Genomic DNA, 19,383 nt, shown 5'->3' with positions numbered 1-19,383 from the left:
TCCAAATCAGAGACAGTCCCTCGAAATCAGGGACAGTTGGGAGGTATGCCTATGGGGTAGCTCTACACATATAGTAAGTCAAAAGTCTCATACACACGATCGGATTTTCCAACAACAAATGTGTGATGGCAGGGTTTTCTCGGATAATCCAACCGTTTGTACGCTCCATCGGACAATTGTTGTTGGAATTTCCCACAACAAATGTTGTATAGCATGCTTTCACATTTTCCGACAACAAATGTGTCTTGTCGGATTATCCAAAGTACAAACACACATGCTCAGAACCAATGCTAACCATAGCACAACATTAGCAGAAGTTGCCCAAAGGGAGGAGCTAAAGAGCTGAAAAAACACATGGTTTTCCGTGAATGTTGGCTGAAAAAGGTTCTGCCGTCTGTATGCAGAACAAGTTCATGGCCAACGCCCTTCACACAAAATTCCACGGATTTGTCTGATGGAAATCCGATCGTGCGTACGAGGCTTAACAGATTTTATGGGAGTGGGATGATGAGTATGTACTGCAGGGGAGGGAATAATTACGTGAACTCTGAGGATCTCAAATGATCACAATCATTAACTCCCAGTACATGACATATGACATAACCAGAAGATGAATAGACTGTTATGACAATCACCCCTGCTGTCATTTCAGGAGTCAGTACAGACACTCCCACTCTCAGCCTGAATTAACATTTTAGTTTGTGTGATTGCCTTCCAATGGATCGCATAAAAATGTCACTATAATTGCTGAAAGACATAGTGATAAATTTGGAAATGTTTACTTTAAAAATGACTAATCAAGCCAAACATGGGCTGGCGTATTCATTAGAGACAAAGGGCTAGATTCACATAGATCAGCGGATCTTTAGATCTTTAGAACAATGTTGGAACACACACACTCTGACATGGTCACTTCAAATGGACTCAAAAGATCTCCAATTGTTTTACAAATATGATCTGATATGAGGTCTTTAAATACATGTGGACTTCTTCTCTATAGTTTAAAAATACACATGAAACACAAATACACGCATGGGTGAACAATCTTTTTAAAATAACGCACAATATCCTTTTAAGGTTGCGCTTGTACATTAAAATGCATGAACTGCCGTAGCACACTATACTTAGAACACGGCTGGCAAGAAAATTAGAGTTCTTCTAAGCAGCATTGGCAGTGGTGTCACTACGGGGCTTAACGAGCACTATGAAGAACATTTCTCTCTGTAAAGCTAATGTTTAAAATGCCTTAATTTTATTACACCTTTCTATATGTCAAGTGATACAGAAACCTAAGGCCAAAACCCTGTCTAACCAAAAGGAGAAAATGTGCACATGTTGAAAACCAGGAGCTATTGCTATGATTAAAGCGGAAACAAAATATATTAAAAGCCAGCAGCTACTAATATGCTGCTTATTTTCTCCATTTGTATATATATATATATATATATATATATATATATATATATATATATATATATATATATATATGGGGCTAGATTCAGATAGCCCGCCGTAACTTTGTGCGGGCGTAGCGTATCTCAGATACGCCACGCCGCTGTAACTTAGTGAGGCAGGTTCTGTATTCACCAAGAACCTGCGCCCGTAAATCAGCCGGCGTAAGCGCACCTAATTCAAATTGTGAAGAGGTGGGCGTGTTTTATGTAAATAAAACATGACCCCACGTAAATTACGTTTTTGACTAACGGCACATGCGCCGTCCGTGAACGTAACCCAGTGCGCATGCTCCAAATTAACCCGCAAAAAGCCAATGCTTTCGACGTGAACGTAAATTACGCACAGCCCTATTCGAGAACGAATTACGCAAACGACGTAATCGACGGAAAATTAGACGCTGGCACGACGTCCATACTTAACATAGGATACGCCTCATATAGCAGGGGTAACTTTACACCGGAAAAAGCCTAACGTAAACGATGTAAAAAAATGCACCGGACGGACGTACGTTTCTGAATCAGCGTCTCTACCTAATTTGCATATTCCTCGCGTAAATCGACGGAAGCCCCACCTAGCGGCCAGCGTAAATATGCAACTAAGATACGACGGCGTAGGAGACTTACGCCAGTCGGATCTTAGCCAAATTCCGGCGTATCTTGTTTTCTGAATACAGAAAAAAGATACGCCGGAGCATCCTAGAAGTTTTGCGGCGTATCAATAGATACGCCAGCGTAACTTCTTTCTGAATCTACCCCATGAATTATAATTTTGATGTCATGTAGATATATGAAATTATTTATTTCCTACATGTATATACTTATCACAATGGGATATGGAAATTATTTATGTCAGTAAATGTGTCAGAGATGTTTTTTTTTTTTTTTACCAAGGTTTGGTCTTCTGCCACATTCAAAGTCCCACCCCCTCCCCCCTCTTTAATTACAGATGTAGGGACGGAGACACGTGAATATATATGTGTCTCATTTAAAGTCCCAATTGCCCTCTACTTTACAAAATAAAAGTTGTGGGCTTAATTCACTAAGCTATAGTGCATGTGCCATTGCTGAAAATGACAACTGTTATGGCAAATGACTATCACTATCACTTAGTCCAAAAACCTAATTTGCATCATATTTTTAGCACTCCTGCACATCCATACCTCCCAACTTTCTGAGATGGGAATGAGGGACACCTATCGGCAAAAGTATGCAGGCATAGGACACACCCCTTGCCACGCCCCCTTAAAGGAGAATTGTACAAAAACAAGATTGGTTAAACCCACAAGTGCTTTTTTACCGCTACTATTCCTTTATATTGGCTCTTGGAATTTAAAAATGCAGCAATTTAGAAATCAGATGAAAGGTTTAGCACTGGGAAACACTTTTTGATAGATAAAAAGTGCATTTTATATACATCTATATAGAACAGACCAAAATGAGGGACACATGAGGAGAATGAGGGACAGAGGGACATTGCTCCAAATCAGGGACAGTCCCTCAAAATCAGGGACAGTTGGGAGGTATGCACATCTGCTGAAATTTTATGATAGCACCCGCTTGCTGAAATGGTAATGAAACTGAGGCAGAGTTCAACCAAGTGTTAGGATTGTAAAAACACATACGGAAGGAAATGCAGACCCAGGACATGTGGTGTTGCAAACAGACAGCACGGCTTTTTTCCTTTTTTTTCCAACCTGTTGATCCTGCCAGTAACACACTTCCTGTTTAAAAGAGTCCCCAATCTTGATGGAGGAGCAACGGCGACACCTTGTCAGTCCAGGGGATGGGCAGTGTTAGGCCCCGTACACACGTCCGAGAAACTCGACGAGCAAAACACATCGTTTTGCTCGTCGAGTTCCTTGTGAAGCCGCCGAGGATCTCGGCGAGCCAAGTTTCCTCATTGACTAACGAGGAAATAGAGAACATGTTCTCTATTTGGCCCGACGAGATCCTCGTCGGTTTCCTCGGCCAAAATTGTACACATGACCGGGTTTCTCGGCAGAATACGGCTCCGATCGAGTTTCTGGCTGAATTCTGCCGAGAAACTCGGTCGTGTGTACAGGGCCTTAGACAAGCAGATTTAGACTGGGTTCACACCATTGCTATTGGATGCAGAAATTCTGCATCCTATTCGCAATAGCAGGAGATTTGGGCTGAAATCGGACCTGAAATGGTGAACCAGCGCCCCGGACCCCTGCTGGGAGCCGCATGCGGCCCATATGTGAACCCATCCTTAAACCCTGTACACACGATCGGATATCTGATGGAATCTAATCCGATGGATTTTTTTCGTCGGATATCCGATGAAGCTGACTTTCATCAGTCTTGCCTACACACCATCGGTCAAAAATCCAACCGTACCAAAACGCGGTGACGTAAAACACTACGTTGAGCCGAAAAAAATGAAGTTCAATGCAGACGATCGGATTTTTCGATCGTTTTTTTATCCATAGGAAACATTTCAAACATGTTGTATTTTTTAACAACGATGGAAAAAGACCGATGGGGCCCACACACGATCGGTTTGTCCGATGTAAACAGTCCATCAGTCTGTTTTCATCAGACAAACCGATCGTGTGTACATGGCTTTAGATGGACTTGACTAACCAATTAAAGCTGAACTCCAGCTTATGCTTTTTTAAGAAGTTACAGTTAACAGTTTTTTGTTTGTTTTTTTGGGGATAAAAAAAAAACAAATAAAACAAAACAAAAAAACAAACAAACAAGAAAAAAAAAATAATACAAAACATGCAAATAAAATATAGAAATGTGCAGACTCAATAGACCACTCAGTCTTTTTTCTGTCTATACTTTTCTGTGTTTCTTTTCTATAAAGATTTTACATGAATAAATGAAAGCTGACTGTTGTAATGTCAATAGTAAATGTTTAGTCTCAACTCTCTAATGCCCCGTACACACACAAGCAGAAATTCCGCCAGCAAAAGATTGACAGCTGGTTCTCAAATTTTCAGATGGAAAAAATTCCTATCGGAAAATCCGATCGTCCGTAGCAATTCCAACACGCAAAATTCCGACGCATGCTCGGAAACAATTCAACGCATGCTCGGAAGCATTGAACTTCATTTTCTCTCCTCGTCGTAGTGTTGTACGTCACCGCAAACAGATAGGAGAGACTGCCGCTCCAGGTGAGCACACCTACGGCAATCAATGTCCACTCAAGAACCAACGGGTGCTGGCAATGCACAGAGCATGCAAAGAAAAAGAACGTATATGGACAACCGCACTCCAATAGGTCTAAAAAAGACGTGCCCTTTATTGGGTAAAAAATGATGCACTACAAAAAAACAGCATACAGTGGGAAATAAACAGCTGACGCGTATCACATTGAACTTCAATGCTTAGTCACCGCGTTCTTGACGGTCGAAAGTTCAGAGAACTTTTGTGTGACCGTGTGTATGCAAGACAAGCTTCCGTCGAAAAAAACATCCAAGGTTTTTTGGATGGAATTTCCGCTCGTGTGCACGTGGCATAAGGCCTCGTACACACGACCGAACATGTCTGCTGAAACTGGTCTGCAGACCAGTTCCCGCGGACATGTTCGGTCGTGTGTAGGGCCGACCGGACAATTTTCCGGCCGACCGGACAGGTTTCCAGCGGACAACTGTTTCCTAGCATGCTAAGAAACATGTCCGCTGGAACCATGTCCGCCGAACATGTCCGATGGTCAGTATGACTCATCGGACATGTCCGCTGGCCCGAGAACCCGCACATGACGTCGAAGTGATTCGACACATGCGTGGAAGCATTGAACTTCCGAGTCAGAGAACGTAGGTGTCGTATACGTCACCGCGTTCTCTGTCCACGGGGATTTTGGTTTGATAGTGTGTACAACCATCAGACCAAAATCTCCGAGCGGACCGTTTTCATCGGACATGTCCCCTCGTCTGTACGAGACCTAACTGTCACTTTTGCTGGGTCTGCTGAAAAATAAGAGGTTTACTGGCCAGATCACCAGGTAAAGAAAATAAAAAATAAAATGGAAAAATGCTTAAAAAACAAAAACGAATGCCGCTACCACACCTAAGAACTGGAGAGTCACAATAAAATACATTTTTATCTTTGGGTTTAAAAAAAAAAGGGGGAAAAAAGCCTAAAAAAAATAAAAAACGAATGCAGCTACCATATCTAAGAACTGGTGAGCTACAATATAATACATTTTTATTTTTGGGTTAAAAAAAGGGCAAAAAGCTTAAAAAAATTAATAAAAAATGAATGCAACTACCACATCTAAGAACGGGTGAGCTACAATATAATACATTTTTATTTTTGGGTTAAAAAAAAGGGCAAAAAGCTTAAAAAAATTAATAAAAAATGAATGCAGCGACCACATGTAAGAACGGGTGATCTGCAATGTAATACATTTTTGTTTTTGGGTTTATTACCACTTTCAGAATATTGCCCAGGTGCCAAGAGATGATTAAAATGTAAAATATGTTTTAGGGTTCTAACATATCTGCGTATTGACTTTATCAAAAAACGCTTTGTACTGTAGATTTGGTATGGATGTGATTGCTTTCCTACTCCACAGCTAATGTCCATTTCTGATGGATTCCAGAGACTAAACCATTAACATCATTACTACATTGCATTCCAATTGGCACATCTATATATCAGATAATGACGGGATAAAAATATAATGCAAAGAAGCCATCAGAACAGCGGATTGGCTTATGCAGCAAAATGGATTTCCCGTTTACAGACCACTATGCCATAGATGTGAATATTATTTAAATTGTTCATTAAAAATGCATGTGTTTATGTATCCTCCTAATGAGCTACTAAAGTGTATACCTTATAGACACATAAATATGTTGATGCTCTATTGATTACTAGTGTCTTTCCTACGCGAGCCGAGTGCAGTGTGGGAAATTCTCCCTCCCTAATCCACGGTTACTAACGTCATGGCAATATCCAGGTACCTTGCTGCAAAGGAGATGCATTCATACTGTACATAGCTAATGCAAAACTGACTTTAACCCCACACCCAACATGACATAAACCACTGAGATGGTGAACATATTGGGGTAGATCCACAAAGAAATTACGCCGGCGTATCTACTGATACGCCGTCGTAATTTCAAAATTCCTGCGTCGTATCTTTGTTTTGAATCCTCAAACCAAGATACGACGGCATCTGGGTTAGATCCGACAGGCGTACGTCTTCGTACGCCTTCGGATCTAAGATGCAATTTTTCGGCGTCCGCTAGGTGTCATTGCGACGTCATTTGGAGCAATGCACCCTGGGAGTTTTTACGGATGGCGCATGCGCAGTTCGTTCGGCGCGGGGACGAAACACGCCCCCTACCCGCCAAATTTGAATTCCGCACACCTTACGCCGCGAGAGATTCGCTGCGCCGCCGTAACTTATGGCGTGGATTCGTTGAGGATTCGAACCAACTAAAAGTAAGTTACAGCGGCGTAGCGTATCTTAGATACGCTGCGGCCAGCGCAGATGTATGTGGATCTGCCCCATTGTACGCTGGATGTAGTATATACAACAGATAGTAAGTACAAGCGAGCACTGAGCATCTAGACTCTCTTAAAGCGGGGGTTCACCCAAAACATTTTTTTAACATTACATTGAGGCTAATTACGGGAAGCAGAATCGGGTATTTTTTTTTAAATCAATGCAGTACTTACCGTTTTAAAACACCCGATTGTGCTTCCCGTAATTAGCCTCAATCTAATGTTAAAATTTTTTTTTTTCGGTGAACCCCCCGCTTTAAGTACACAATGGGACCAGAGCATGTATGTAAAACGAAAATCTACTTAAAGTGAGACAATACATTTTTTCACTTCTAGGGTGTTAGTGGGGGGTCAGGAACTGTAGTGGGGGTGTCAGGAGCTGTAGTTGAGGTCTCAGGGGCTGTAGTGGGGGTGTCAGGGGCACACTGTAACAGGGCGGCTATGCTCTCTGAGCTTCAGCTCCTTCTACTGTGACTGCAAAATGTCTGTACAGTACTTGTAAGGCACTTTACATACACTCGCAGGTATGTCTTTACTCGCGAGTGTATGTAAAGTGAGTGTACTTAAAGCGGGGTATGCCTGTACACCCCTCACACAAGGAGAAAATAAGCATTGATTTATTGAAACTGTACATGCCATCTATTGTTCTATTTCATATTACTCTATTAGCCAGATTCACGTAGGGTTACGCCGGCGTATCAGTAGATACGCCGTCGTAACTCTGAATCTACGCCGTCGCAAAATTTAAGCGTATTCTGGAAACCAGATACGCTTAAATTAGGCTAAGATAAGAGCGGCGTAAGTCTCCTACGCCGTTGTATCTTAGGGTGCAATATTTACGCTGGCCGCTAGATGGCGCTTCCGTTGAGTTCGGCGAAAAATATGCAAATGACTAGATATGCCGATTCAGAAACGTACGTGCGCCCGGCGCATTTTTTTACGTTGTTTACGTGCGGCTTTTTCCAGCGTAAAGTTAGTCGAACAAATAGCTGGCCTAGTCAATGTTGAGTATGGCCGTCGTTCCCGCGTCGAAATTTGAAAATTTTACGTCGTTTGCGCAAGTCGTCCGTAAATGGGGCTGGACGTAATTTACGTTCACGTTGAAAACCAATACGTCCTTGTGGCGTACTTTGGAGCAATGCACACTGGGATATGTACACGGACGGCGCATGCGGCGTTCGTAAAAAACGTCAATCACGTCGGGTCACCAATCAGTTACATAAAACACGCCCCCCTCATTCTCATTTGAATTAGGCGCGCTTATGCCGGCCCCATTTACGCTACGCCGCCGTAACTTAGGAGGCAAGTGCTTTGTGAATACAGAACTTGCCTCTCTGGCTTAAGGCGGCGTAGCGTAAATACGATACGCTTCGCCGCCTGAAAGATGCCGCAATCTACCTGAATCCATCTAATTTTCTGTATCATCCATCTAATCTCTCATCCCCTATCTATGGCTATAAGTAGACTGATCTTTTATTAGATACGCAGAGATTATACATGACTCCTTATAGTAACAATTAAGCAACCAAATGTGTGGGCAGCAGACACTTTGCCATCCAATCTGTTGCGATGCATCTGTTCTCTACGTAACAATAAAAATAAAAAGTGTACAGCCATATTAGTGTCAGAATGCCTGTGATTAATGAACAAAGCATGGCTGTCTTAGCTGCATAGCAGCCCATAGATAAATACGGCTCATAAAGGATCACTCCTCGTAGTACAGAGGACACCAATGTGTTTATTTTTAGGTTATCAAAGGTTCCGTAATACAATTGTATCCTATTGCTGCCAAGAGGCAGATTTTTCTCTCAGTTATTGTCCCCTCTTATTAAAATAGCATTCATACATCCCAGAGGATGCGTAATACCTTGTAATTAAACTCTCCTCTGCAACTCCCATTCATATATTGGAAGGACTGTGTTGTAAGCTGATGTAACATTAGGATGTGTGACAAAATAAGCCCCGGTTGGTAATTGGGCACCCCCATTAGCATTTCACTCTTGGTCTACAACACTTTTCTTCCTCCTCACCAAAGATTAACCATAAGCTATCAAAGGATACTTCCTTTCTGCCCCACCAGCAAAGCAGCCCAAGGGCAGCTGCCCAGTTTGACTGCATGTCAAAGAGACCTTCATAGGACACCATATCCTCCATCTAAAGTGTTATGACTAATGACGGTGCCTAGACACAAGAAGGTAAAAGAAAACCGTACTGTCTTATTGGACATTACTACAGGCATGCACCTTGTCTCTACACTAAGGCTCCCATAATGAAAACCATCCATCATCTACGATCCACTTTACTGCTGAATGGTGGTAAGACTCTGAACTTCAGCTCGGTGTAAACATGAATACATATAGGTAGATTCAGTAAGAGTTAGGCCGGCTTATCAGTAGATAAGCCGACCTAACTCAGAATCTACGCCGACTTATGTTTAGGCGTATGCTCAAACAGAGATACGCTTAAACATATCTAAGATACGACAGCTTGCGCCGTCCTATCTTAGATTGCAATATTTCGGATGGCCGCTAGGTGGCGCTTCCATTGCGGTCGGCGTAGAATATGTAAATGAGTAGATACGCCGATTCACGAACGTACACCCGGCCGACGCAGTACTTTTACGCCGTTTACGTAAGAGATAGGCCGCGTAAAGTTAGAGCTAAGCCGCGTAAAGTTAGAGCTATGCCCTATTGGAATAGTAATGTCAAGTATAGCTGCCGTTCCCGCGTCGAAATTAGAATTTTTTACGTCGTTTGCGTAAGTCGTCCGTGAATCCGGATTTACGTTGTTTACGTCCACGTCAAAATCAATAGGCCCGTGCGGCGTAGTTAGCCGCAATGCACACTGGGAAATGTAGGCGCCCGGCGCATGCGCAGTAGAAAAATGTAAAAAACGTGAGGTCAAGCCTCATTATGATAAAACACGCCCCCCTCAAACACATTTGAATTAGGCGCCCTTACGCCTGCCGATTTAGGCTACGCCGCCGTAAGTTAGCAGGCAAGTACATTGTGAATCATGTACTTGCCTCGCTAACTTACGGCGTCGTAGCTTAAATTCCTTAAGCCACGCCGCCGCAAAGTTGCGGCAACGTACGTGAATCTACCCAATAGCTATTAGGGATCAGCAGAGTGATTTGGGCAAAATGTATTCAGTGGTGCTAATTTCACCAAAGCCTCATACACACGGCCAGTTTTCCCGACGAGAAAACTGTGAGGAGAGCTTTTGACCGGGAATCCCGGCCGTGTGTATTCTCCTCAGAGTTTTTCCGACGGGAAAACTGCCCAAAAACCTCCGGACAAAAAAAGAGAACCAGCGCTCTTTTTTCCCCCTGGGAAAACCAGTTTTTGGCAGTTTTCCTATGGGAAAACTGCAATGGAGCATACACACGGCCAGGATTCCTGGTCAAAGCTCCATCGCAGTTTTCCTGTCGGGAAAACCTCTTGTTTGTAGGGGGAAAGACTGACCGAGCAGGTTCTCGGCTTTACTCTAGGGATTTCCATCGGGAACTTTTCCTGTCGGAAATCCCCTAACGGGTGTACAGGGCATTAGAGCTGCTTAGGCAACATTTATTTGAAAAAAATCTACTCTTGTTCATTTATGTTTTTAAGGGGGGGGGGAGTTGAGCTAAATAATGAGGCTAGAGGTCACCAGGCACAAGAATAGGTCCAATATATTTAGAAGGAGCTTTTTTAACCCTGAGGAACCATTAAAACCATGCTTAAACTAAACCAATTTAATGCCCACTGGGGGTTAGTCAGCAAACTCGCCCCCTCCCTTAGGACTACATCCCTGCGGGGAGACACTGTCTCCCCACAGGGATGTATCCCAAGGGAGGGGGCGAGCAGGCTGACTAACCCCCAGCCAAAACAGCTCCGATGATGGGGGCAAGCTTACTGAGGAGGAACAGGAAGTGAGAAATTCAGACAAAGAAAAAAACATTTATAAGGGAAATTGTAGGAAAAGGTAAGTGAACCAACAATGCACTAGCTTAAAGGAACCTATTTAGAAAATAAAAAACCTTTACAACCCATTTAAAACCCACCAAACCACGTTCATTTTGCTTTCTCCATTGCCACCAATGCCTTTTCCAGAAATTGCAAAATTTACTAACATTTCTCGATTTTCACAGAAATTTTGGAGACATCTTAAACACTCAAAAACTCTCAGGAAAGACAAAATATTGCAATAAGGTTTTGACTGACAAAAATAAGCACAGTAGGTGCTTGGAATCCTTTGAGAGCCAGTGACTACATTCTAGAGAAGACCCTTCCTCCTGGCAGACAAGAGAATTAATGTCTGGTCACCCTCTATCTAGTCTTAAAACCCACCAAAACCACGTTGATTTTGCTTTCTCCGTTGCCACCAATGCCTTTTCCCGAAATTGCAAAATTTACTAACATTTCTCAATTTTTCATAAATTTTTGGAGACATCTTAAACACTCAAAAACTCTCAGGCAAGACAAAATATTGCAATAAGGTTTTGACTGACAAAATAAGCACAGTAGCTGCTTGGAATCCTTTGGGAGCCAGATACTACATTCTAGAGAAGACCCTTCCTCCTGGCAGACAAGAGATTTCATGTCTGGTCACCCTCTATCTAGTCTTAAAACCCACCAAAACCACGTTGATTTCACTTTCTCCATTGCCACCAATGCCTTTTCTCAAAATTGCAAAATTTACTAACATTTCTCGATTTTTACTGTAATTTTGAAGACATCTTAAACACTCAAAAACTCTCAGGCAAGACAAAATATAGCAATAAGGTTTTGACTGCCAAAATAAGCATAGTAGGTGCTTGGAATCCTTTGGGAGACAATTACTACATTCTAAAGAAGACCCTTCCTCCTGGCAGACAAGATATGTTATGTCTGGTCAGTGGTCACCCTCTATCTAGTCTTAAAGCCCACCAAAACCATGTTGATTTCGCTTTCTCCGTTGCCACCAATGCCTTTTTCCCGAATTGCAAAATTTACTAACATTTCTCAATTATTTTGCTTTCTCCGTTGCCACCAATGCCTTTTCCCGAAATTGCTAAATTTACGAACATTTCTCGATGTTTACAGAAATTTTGGAGACATCTTAAACACTCAAAAACTCTCAGGCAAGACAAAATATAGCAATAAGGTTTTGACTGACAAAATAAGCACAGTGGGTGCTTGGAATCCTTTGGGAGCCAGTGACAACATTCTAGAGAAGACCCTTCCTCCTGGCAGACAAGAGATTTAATGTCTGGTCACCCTCTATCTAGTCTTAAAACCCACCAAAACCACGTTGATTTCACTTTCTCCATTGCCACCAATGCCTTTTCCCAAAATTGCAAAATGTACTAACATTTCTCGATTTTTACTGAAATTTTGGAGACATCTTAAACACTCAAAAACTCTCAGGCAAGACAAAATATAGCAATAAGGTTTTGACTGACAAAAATAAGCATAGTAGGTGTCTGGAAACCTTTGGGAGCCAATTACTACATTCTCAAGAAGACCCTTCCTCCTGGCAGACAAGAGATTTTATGTCTGGTCAGTGGTCACCCTCTATCTAGTCTTAAAGCCCACCAAAACCACGTTGATTTCGCTTTCTCTGTTGCCACCAATGCCTTTTCCCGAAATTGCAAAATTTAGTAACATTTCTCGATTTTTACTGAAATTTTGAAGACATCTTAAACACTCAAAAACTCTCAAGCCTCGTACACACGACCGAGTTTCTCGGCAAAAACCAGCAAGAAACTTGCTGGGAGATATTTTTTCGCAGAGGAAACCAATCGTGTGTACATTTTCGTCAAGGAAACTGTTGAGAAACTCGACGAGCCAAAAAAAAAAGCATGTTCTCTATTTCCTTGACGGGAATGGAGAAAATTGGCTTATCGAGTTCCTCGACAGCCTAACAAGGAACTCGACGAGGAAAACGATGTGTTTCGCCAGTCGAGTTCCTCGGTCGTGTGTACGAGGCTTCAGGCAAGACAAAATATTGCAATAAGGTTTTGACTGACATAATAAGCACAGTAGGTGCTTGGAATCCTTTGGGAGCCAGTGACTACATTCTAGAGAAGACCCTTCCTCCTGGCAGACAAGAGATTTAATATCTGGTCACCCTCTATCTAGTCTTAAAACCCACCAAAACCACGTTGATTTCACTTTTTCCGTTGCCACCAATGCCTTTTCCCGAAATTGCAAAATTTACTAACATTTGTCAATTTTTACAGAAATTTTGGAGACATCTTAAACACTCAAAAACTCTCAGGCAAGACAAAATATAGCAATAAGGTTTTGACTGACAAAAATAAGCATAGTAGGTGTCTGGAAACCTTTGGCATTCTAGAGAAGACCCTTGCTCCTTATGGCCAGATGTCATGTCTGGTCGCCTACTGCTTACAATTTACTACCCCCCAACCCTTCCCCCATTTACCTGCACACAGCTGCATCCAGGCGCAGATCTTGTACACAGTGGCCGTGTTGCAGAAGAAGAACAGGGCGAAACAGGTAATGCAGCCCAGGATCAGCACCATGGACAGCAGCACGAAGAAAGCGGCTGCTTTGAAGGCTCCGGAGGGGATGGTGCTGAAATCGGTGAAGGACCCCCGGCAGGTAAACTCCCTGTTCCCCCCTCCATTGCCCACACAGTAGTGGAAAAGCCCAAAGTAACCGGGCTTGGGTGTATTGACGCTGTCCCCTATCCAGTAGGGTTGTATGAAGACCACCACGTTGATGATGGCAAAGCAGATGGTGAAGATGGCCCAAAGCACACCTATGGCTCTCGAGTTTCTCATGTAATTGTCATGGTAAAGCTTGGAGGCTTCTTGAGATGGCAGCATCTTGGCTAGCTGATCAGATGCCCTCCTGCACAGTGTAGTAGACAAATAAAACAATCAAAACCCCCCCCTTTAGATGCCACCACAATCCCTAGGAACGCTGGCTGTCCATGCACCCCTTGTGTTGGGCATGCAGTTGGTAGGAATTGGGCAAAGCCCAGAGGAATAGGGGGAATTCCGATGCTAGTTTGGGGATGCAGAGAGGAGGATGCCAACGTTCAGAGTCCTTGGGAGCAACATTTGCCTCTTGAGCCAAAGGAGATGCAAGCCATCAGATGCCCCCAGCTGGAAAGAAGCCTAGTAGGCAATGCCATGGACCCGGGCCATTTGCAATGTAAGGAGGTCTCTTAAAACAGCGGAGACTTGGCCGGCTCTAGCCTTCCCTGCAGCTGCTGGGACTCCATCTTTGCTGTGTGCCTGATGCGCGCTCCTGAACATCTGCGCGCTCCCGCTGTAATGCAGACTTGGGGGAGCAGAGAGAATAAAAAAAAAAAAAAGCAAGCACTCTTTGCCACTCTTTGTGAGCTGTGATCTCATCTGCTTTCCTACAACTGTGACAGCATCCTCTGCAAAAGGACAAGCGCAAATAGCCTTCTTATTCACCAAGGATGGCAGATTTAAAGGGATTAATCCGGCCCCTCTTCTCCTCCCCATCCAGCAGTAATCCTCCACTGATGCTCTCTGTTAACACAGCATGCGGCCCCCATTATTATCCATGCCAGCCAAGGAGGAGGTGAGCAATGCACTCTGAATGGAGCCCAGGCAGGGTTTCCCCCTCCGTCCTTCTCTCGCTGTGTGTGCCAGGCTGCCACACACTGGTGATGTGATGTGGCATGTGCCCACTAGGGGCCAGGAAAGACCACTGATCCTGTTCATCTTCATTAGGCATAAATGCATAGATTTTCACTTCACTGCCTGACAAATGTTCCATTGCCTTTTCCCCCCCCCCCCATAATTTTCTTTAAAGGGTCAGTTCACCCAAAATTGATATTTCAGTTATTGGTTGAGGTTGAAGAGCTGAATCACTTAACAAATAAATGCCAGATTCTCGTAGATCAGCGTATCTACGAGCGGGGCGTAGCGTATGCCATTAACACTACGCCACCGCAACTTAGGCCCCGTACACACGTCCGAGGAACTCGACGGGCAAAACACATCGTTTTGCCCGTCGAGTTCCTTGTGAAGCCGCCGAGGATCTCGGCGAGCCGAAATTTCCCATTGAACAACGAGGAAATAGAGAACATGTTCTCTATTTCCTCGCCGAGGTCCTCGTCGGCTTCCTCGGCCGAAAGTGTACACACGGCAGAATTCAGCCAGAAACTCGGTCGGAGCTGAATTCTGCCGAGAAACTCGGTCGTGTGTACGGGGCCTCACTGGAGCAAGTGCCGTATTCTCAAAGCACTTGCTCCGTAATTTGCGGCGGCGTGGTGTAAATGGCCCGGCGTATCCCCGCGTAATTCAGAGGGGGCGACTTGTATTTAAATTAAGCGCGCCCCCGTGCCGAACGAACTGCGCATGCGCCGGCCTTAAACGTAGCCCAGTGCGCATGCTCCGTAGTACACCGCAAATACATTGGTTTCGACGTGAACGTAATTAACGCACAGCCCTATTCGCAACGAGTTACGTAAACGACGGAAACAACGGAAAAACCCGACGCTGTCCCGACAGCCATACTTAACATGGCATACGGCGGACCGACGTAAGGTTACCCCTCATATAGCAGGGGTAACCTTACGCTTACGGAAACGACGTAAAGTACGGCCAAGCGGCGCAAAAACGTTCGGGAATCGGCGTATCGGCTCATTTGCATATGCAACGCTGAAATTGACGTAAAAGCCACCTAGCGGCCAGCATTTAGGATCCGACGGTGTAAGTGACTTACACCAGTCGGATCCTAGCCTAATTCTGGCGTATCTTGTTTTGAGAATACAAAACAATGATACGCCGGCGGGATTTTCGAATTACGCCGCTGTATCTGTAGATACACCGGCGTAATTCTTTTGAGAATCTGGCCCTAAATGTTTAAAAATAAGGAAATGTTTACCAAATATCTATATCAAAATAAATATCAATCACAAAAAACTCAAGATACTCTGAATAGCGCTGAAACTGACCAATTAGGCACCAACGTCCCCGATGACGTTACAAACAGTATAAGAAAAATAATGGGACTTATAGGGTTCTAATACAGAGCATGACAACATCAAAAACTAGTAAAAGATCCCATTGATTTTATTGTTTTCTGTTTAACCACTTAAGACCCGGACCTTTAGGCAGGTAAAGGACCTGGCCAATTTTTGCGATTCGGCACTGCGTCGCTTTAACTGACAATTTTCCCACAAATAGAGCTTTCTTTTGGTGGAATTTGATCACCTCTGAGGTTTTTATTTTTTGCTCTATAAACAAAAATAGAGCGACAATTTTGAAAAAAAACAAAATTTTTTACTTTTTGCTATAATAAATATCAAAAAAAAAAAAGTCTCAGTTTAGTCCGATACGTATTCTTCTACATGTTTTTGGTAAAAATAAAAATCGCAATAAGCGTATAGTGATTGGTTTGCGCAAACGTTATAGCGTCTACAAAATAGGGGATAGAATTATGACATTTTTTTTTGTTATTTTTCTTTTTACTATTAATGGCTGCGATCTGCGATTTTTGTCAGGACTGCGATATTGCGGCGGACACATCGGACACTTTTGACACATTTTTGGGACCATTCACATTTATACAGCGAACAATGATATAAAAATGCACTGATTACTGTATAAATGTGACTGGCAGGGAAGGGGTTAACACTAGGGGGCGAGAAAGGGGGTTAATGTATTCCCTAATTAGTGATTCTACTGTGGGGGGAGGGGGGCGACTGGGGGGAGGTGACCGATGGTTGTCCCTATGTACAAGGGACACATCATCGGTCTCCTCTCCCTGACAGCACGTGGAGCTCTGTGTTTACACACAGAGCTCTACATCCCTGTCTCCGTGACCGCCGATTGCGGGTGCCCGGCGGACATCGTGGCCGCCAGGCATGCGCAACGGCACCTAACTGACGCGGCGGGCATGCGCGCGCACCACCAGAGCCACTCGCGTGCCCCCCAGTGGCCTGGAGGCCGTATAAAGACGGCCTCCCGGCAATTCAGAGCCACAGCGTGGCCGTAAAAACCCGCCGTGCGGGCGGGAAGAGGTTAATAAAACATTCATTAGTTAGAAAGATATCCATATAACAAGCTTTAGGGCCAGTTCACACCAAACGCAGTTCCGTACAGTTTCGTGTGCATTTTTTCTGCACTAAAAATGCATGCACAGTGTTTTCCATGTATTCCAAAGGCTCTAGTTCACACCATGCAGTCAGTTTCCAGTGCAGAAACTGACCGGAAACTGACTGCATAGTGTGAACTAGAGCCAACTAGAGCCATTGGAATACATGGAAAACACTGTGCATGCATTTTTAGTGCAGAAAAAATGCACACGGAACTGAACGGAACTGCGTCTGGTGTGAACTGGCTCTTAAAGAGGCTGTTCTTTATACATTACAATCATAAGTGTGCACAGCGTGTACACAGCAGGTACACAGGATGTGCACCCCAAAGCTCAAACACACATGCGTGTGTGTGTGTGTGTGTATGTAAATATATATATATACACACTCACCGGTCACGTTATTAGGTACACCTGTTCTATTGCTTAGTAACACAAATTGCTAATCAGCCAATCACATGGCAGCAACTCGATGCATTTAGGCATCTAGACATAGTGAAGACAACTTGCTGAAGTTCAAACCCAGCATCAGAAGAGAGGGAATTTAAGTGACTATGAACGTGGCATGGTTGTTGGAGCCAGACAGGCTATCTAAAGATCCGCTAATCTATCTGAATCTACCCCTGTATGTAGCATACCCCTGAACACTGCACTCTGTACATAGCACATCCCTGAATTCTGCATGCTGTATGTAGCATACCCCTGAACACTGCACTCTGTAAATAGCACATCCCTGAATTCTGCATGCTGTATGTAGCATACCCCCTGAACACTGCACTCTGTACATAGCACATCCCTGAATTCTGCATGCTGTATGTAGCATACCCCTGAACACTGCACTCTGTACATAGCACATCCCTGAATTCTGCATGCTGTATGTAGCATACCCCTGAACACTGCACTCTGTACATAGCACATCCCTGAACTCTGCACATAACACACTCCTGGTATTTATTTTACTGCAATTTGGCCACATCCACCGTTTGATGCGGTTCAGCAGGGAGGGGGGGTTTGGTTAAGTTCCTCCACCTATTCTCTGAGGAAAAAAGCCCTGGAGAAATTTATATAGTCTAACAGATACAATTAAAGGGAAAACATAATGTTGGTGCAGAATCAATACATCAATGAAAAAACAGATGGCATATGGGAGAAAAAAAATACCGATCTGAGCTGGATCATCTGCTGGCTTTTAACATACGTTGGAGGTTCCAGCATTTTTTTTCACCTATGGTTTCTCAGCCAAATGTTGCAGCTGTTTCAATGATCAATTTATTTGATGTAACAGAAATTCAGGAGCTGATGGGAGACTCCTTGCAGCAGGTGGGAGACCTTTTTGCAGCAGCAGCAGGAGTGAGACTTTCTTTGCAGTGGGAGTGATGCCGCGTACACACCGTGGTTTTTCCTGACGTTCAAAAACCCAATCGTTTTTCACAACGTGATTCCTCTCCAGCCCGACCTGCATACACACCTTCATGCAAAAAAAACGTCCGGCCAAAGCGCGTCGTGAAAACCGGTCGTGTGTACGAGGCATGAGACTGTCTTTGCAGTTAGATGAGACTTTTTTTTTCAGTTATTTGCAGTGTAATGAGAATTTCTTTGCAGTGGGAGACTTTGTTTCCTTTTGGATGAGACTGTCTTTGCAGTGCAATGAGACTTTCTTTGCAGTGTAATGAGACTGCTTTTGCAGTGGGATAAGATTTTCATTGCAGTGGGATAAGATTTTCATTGCAGTGGGAAAAGGGCTTTTTTTGCAGTGGGATGAGATTTTTTTTGCAGTGGGATGAGTTATTCTTTGCAGTTGAATGAGAATTTCTTTGCAGTGGGATGAGACTTTCTTTGCAGTGAGATGAGATTTTCTTTGCAGTGGAATCAGACTTTCTTTGTAGTGGGAAGAAGACTTTTGCCTAGATTCACATACAATGCCGCAACTTTGCGGCGGCGTAGCTTAAGGCATTTAAGCTATGCCGCCGTAAGTTAGCGAGGCAAGTACATGATTCACAATGTACTTGCCTGCTAAGTTACGGCGGCGTAGCCTAAAGCGGGCGGGCGTAAGGGCGCCTAATTCAAATGTGTATAAGGGGGCGTGTTTTATGTTAATGGGGCTTGACCTTACGTTTGTGACGGTTTCTTTTTCTGCGCATGTGCCGGGCGCCTACATTTCCCAGTGTGCATTGCGGCTAAGTACGCCGCACGGGCCTATTGATTTCGACGTGGACGTAAACGACGTAAATCCCGACTCACGGACGACTTGCGCAAACGACGTAAAATTTTCGAATTTCGACGCGGGAACGGCGGCCATACTTAACATTACTATTCCAACTAGGGCCTAGCTCTAACTTTAGGCGGCCTATCTCTAACGTAAACGGCGTAAATGTACT

General features: G+C 43.8%; 1 protein-coding gene across 3 annotated transcripts in view; it reads right to left on the bottom strand.

Annotated features, from left to right (window-relative positions):
- The window catches only part of LHFPL4 (LHFPL tetraspan subfamily member 4), a 148,373-nt gene extending 133,820 nt beyond the window's left edge, over positions 1-14,553 (bottom strand). For all 3 annotated transcript variants that reach the window (XM_040359041.1, XM_040359042.1, XM_040359043.1), the window contains exon 1: positions 13,347-14,553. In XM_040359041.1, coding sequence (XP_040214975.1) covers positions 13,347-13,752 — 406 coding nt within the window. In that variant the 5' untranslated portion in view covers positions 13,753-14,553. The remainder of the gene's footprint in view (positions 1-13,346) is intronic.
- Between the last annotated feature and the right edge of the window lie 4,830 nt (positions 14,554-19,383).

This window comes from Rana temporaria, chromosome 7, assembly GCF_905171775.1.
Source record: "Rana temporaria chromosome 7, aRanTem1.1, whole genome shotgun sequence".
In the NCBI taxonomy this organism is placed as follows: domain Eukaryota; kingdom Metazoa; phylum Chordata; class Amphibia; order Anura; family Ranidae; genus Rana; species Rana temporaria.
Note: the sequence above shows the minus strand (reverse complement) of the source record. Positions and strands in the feature narration are given on the sequence as shown.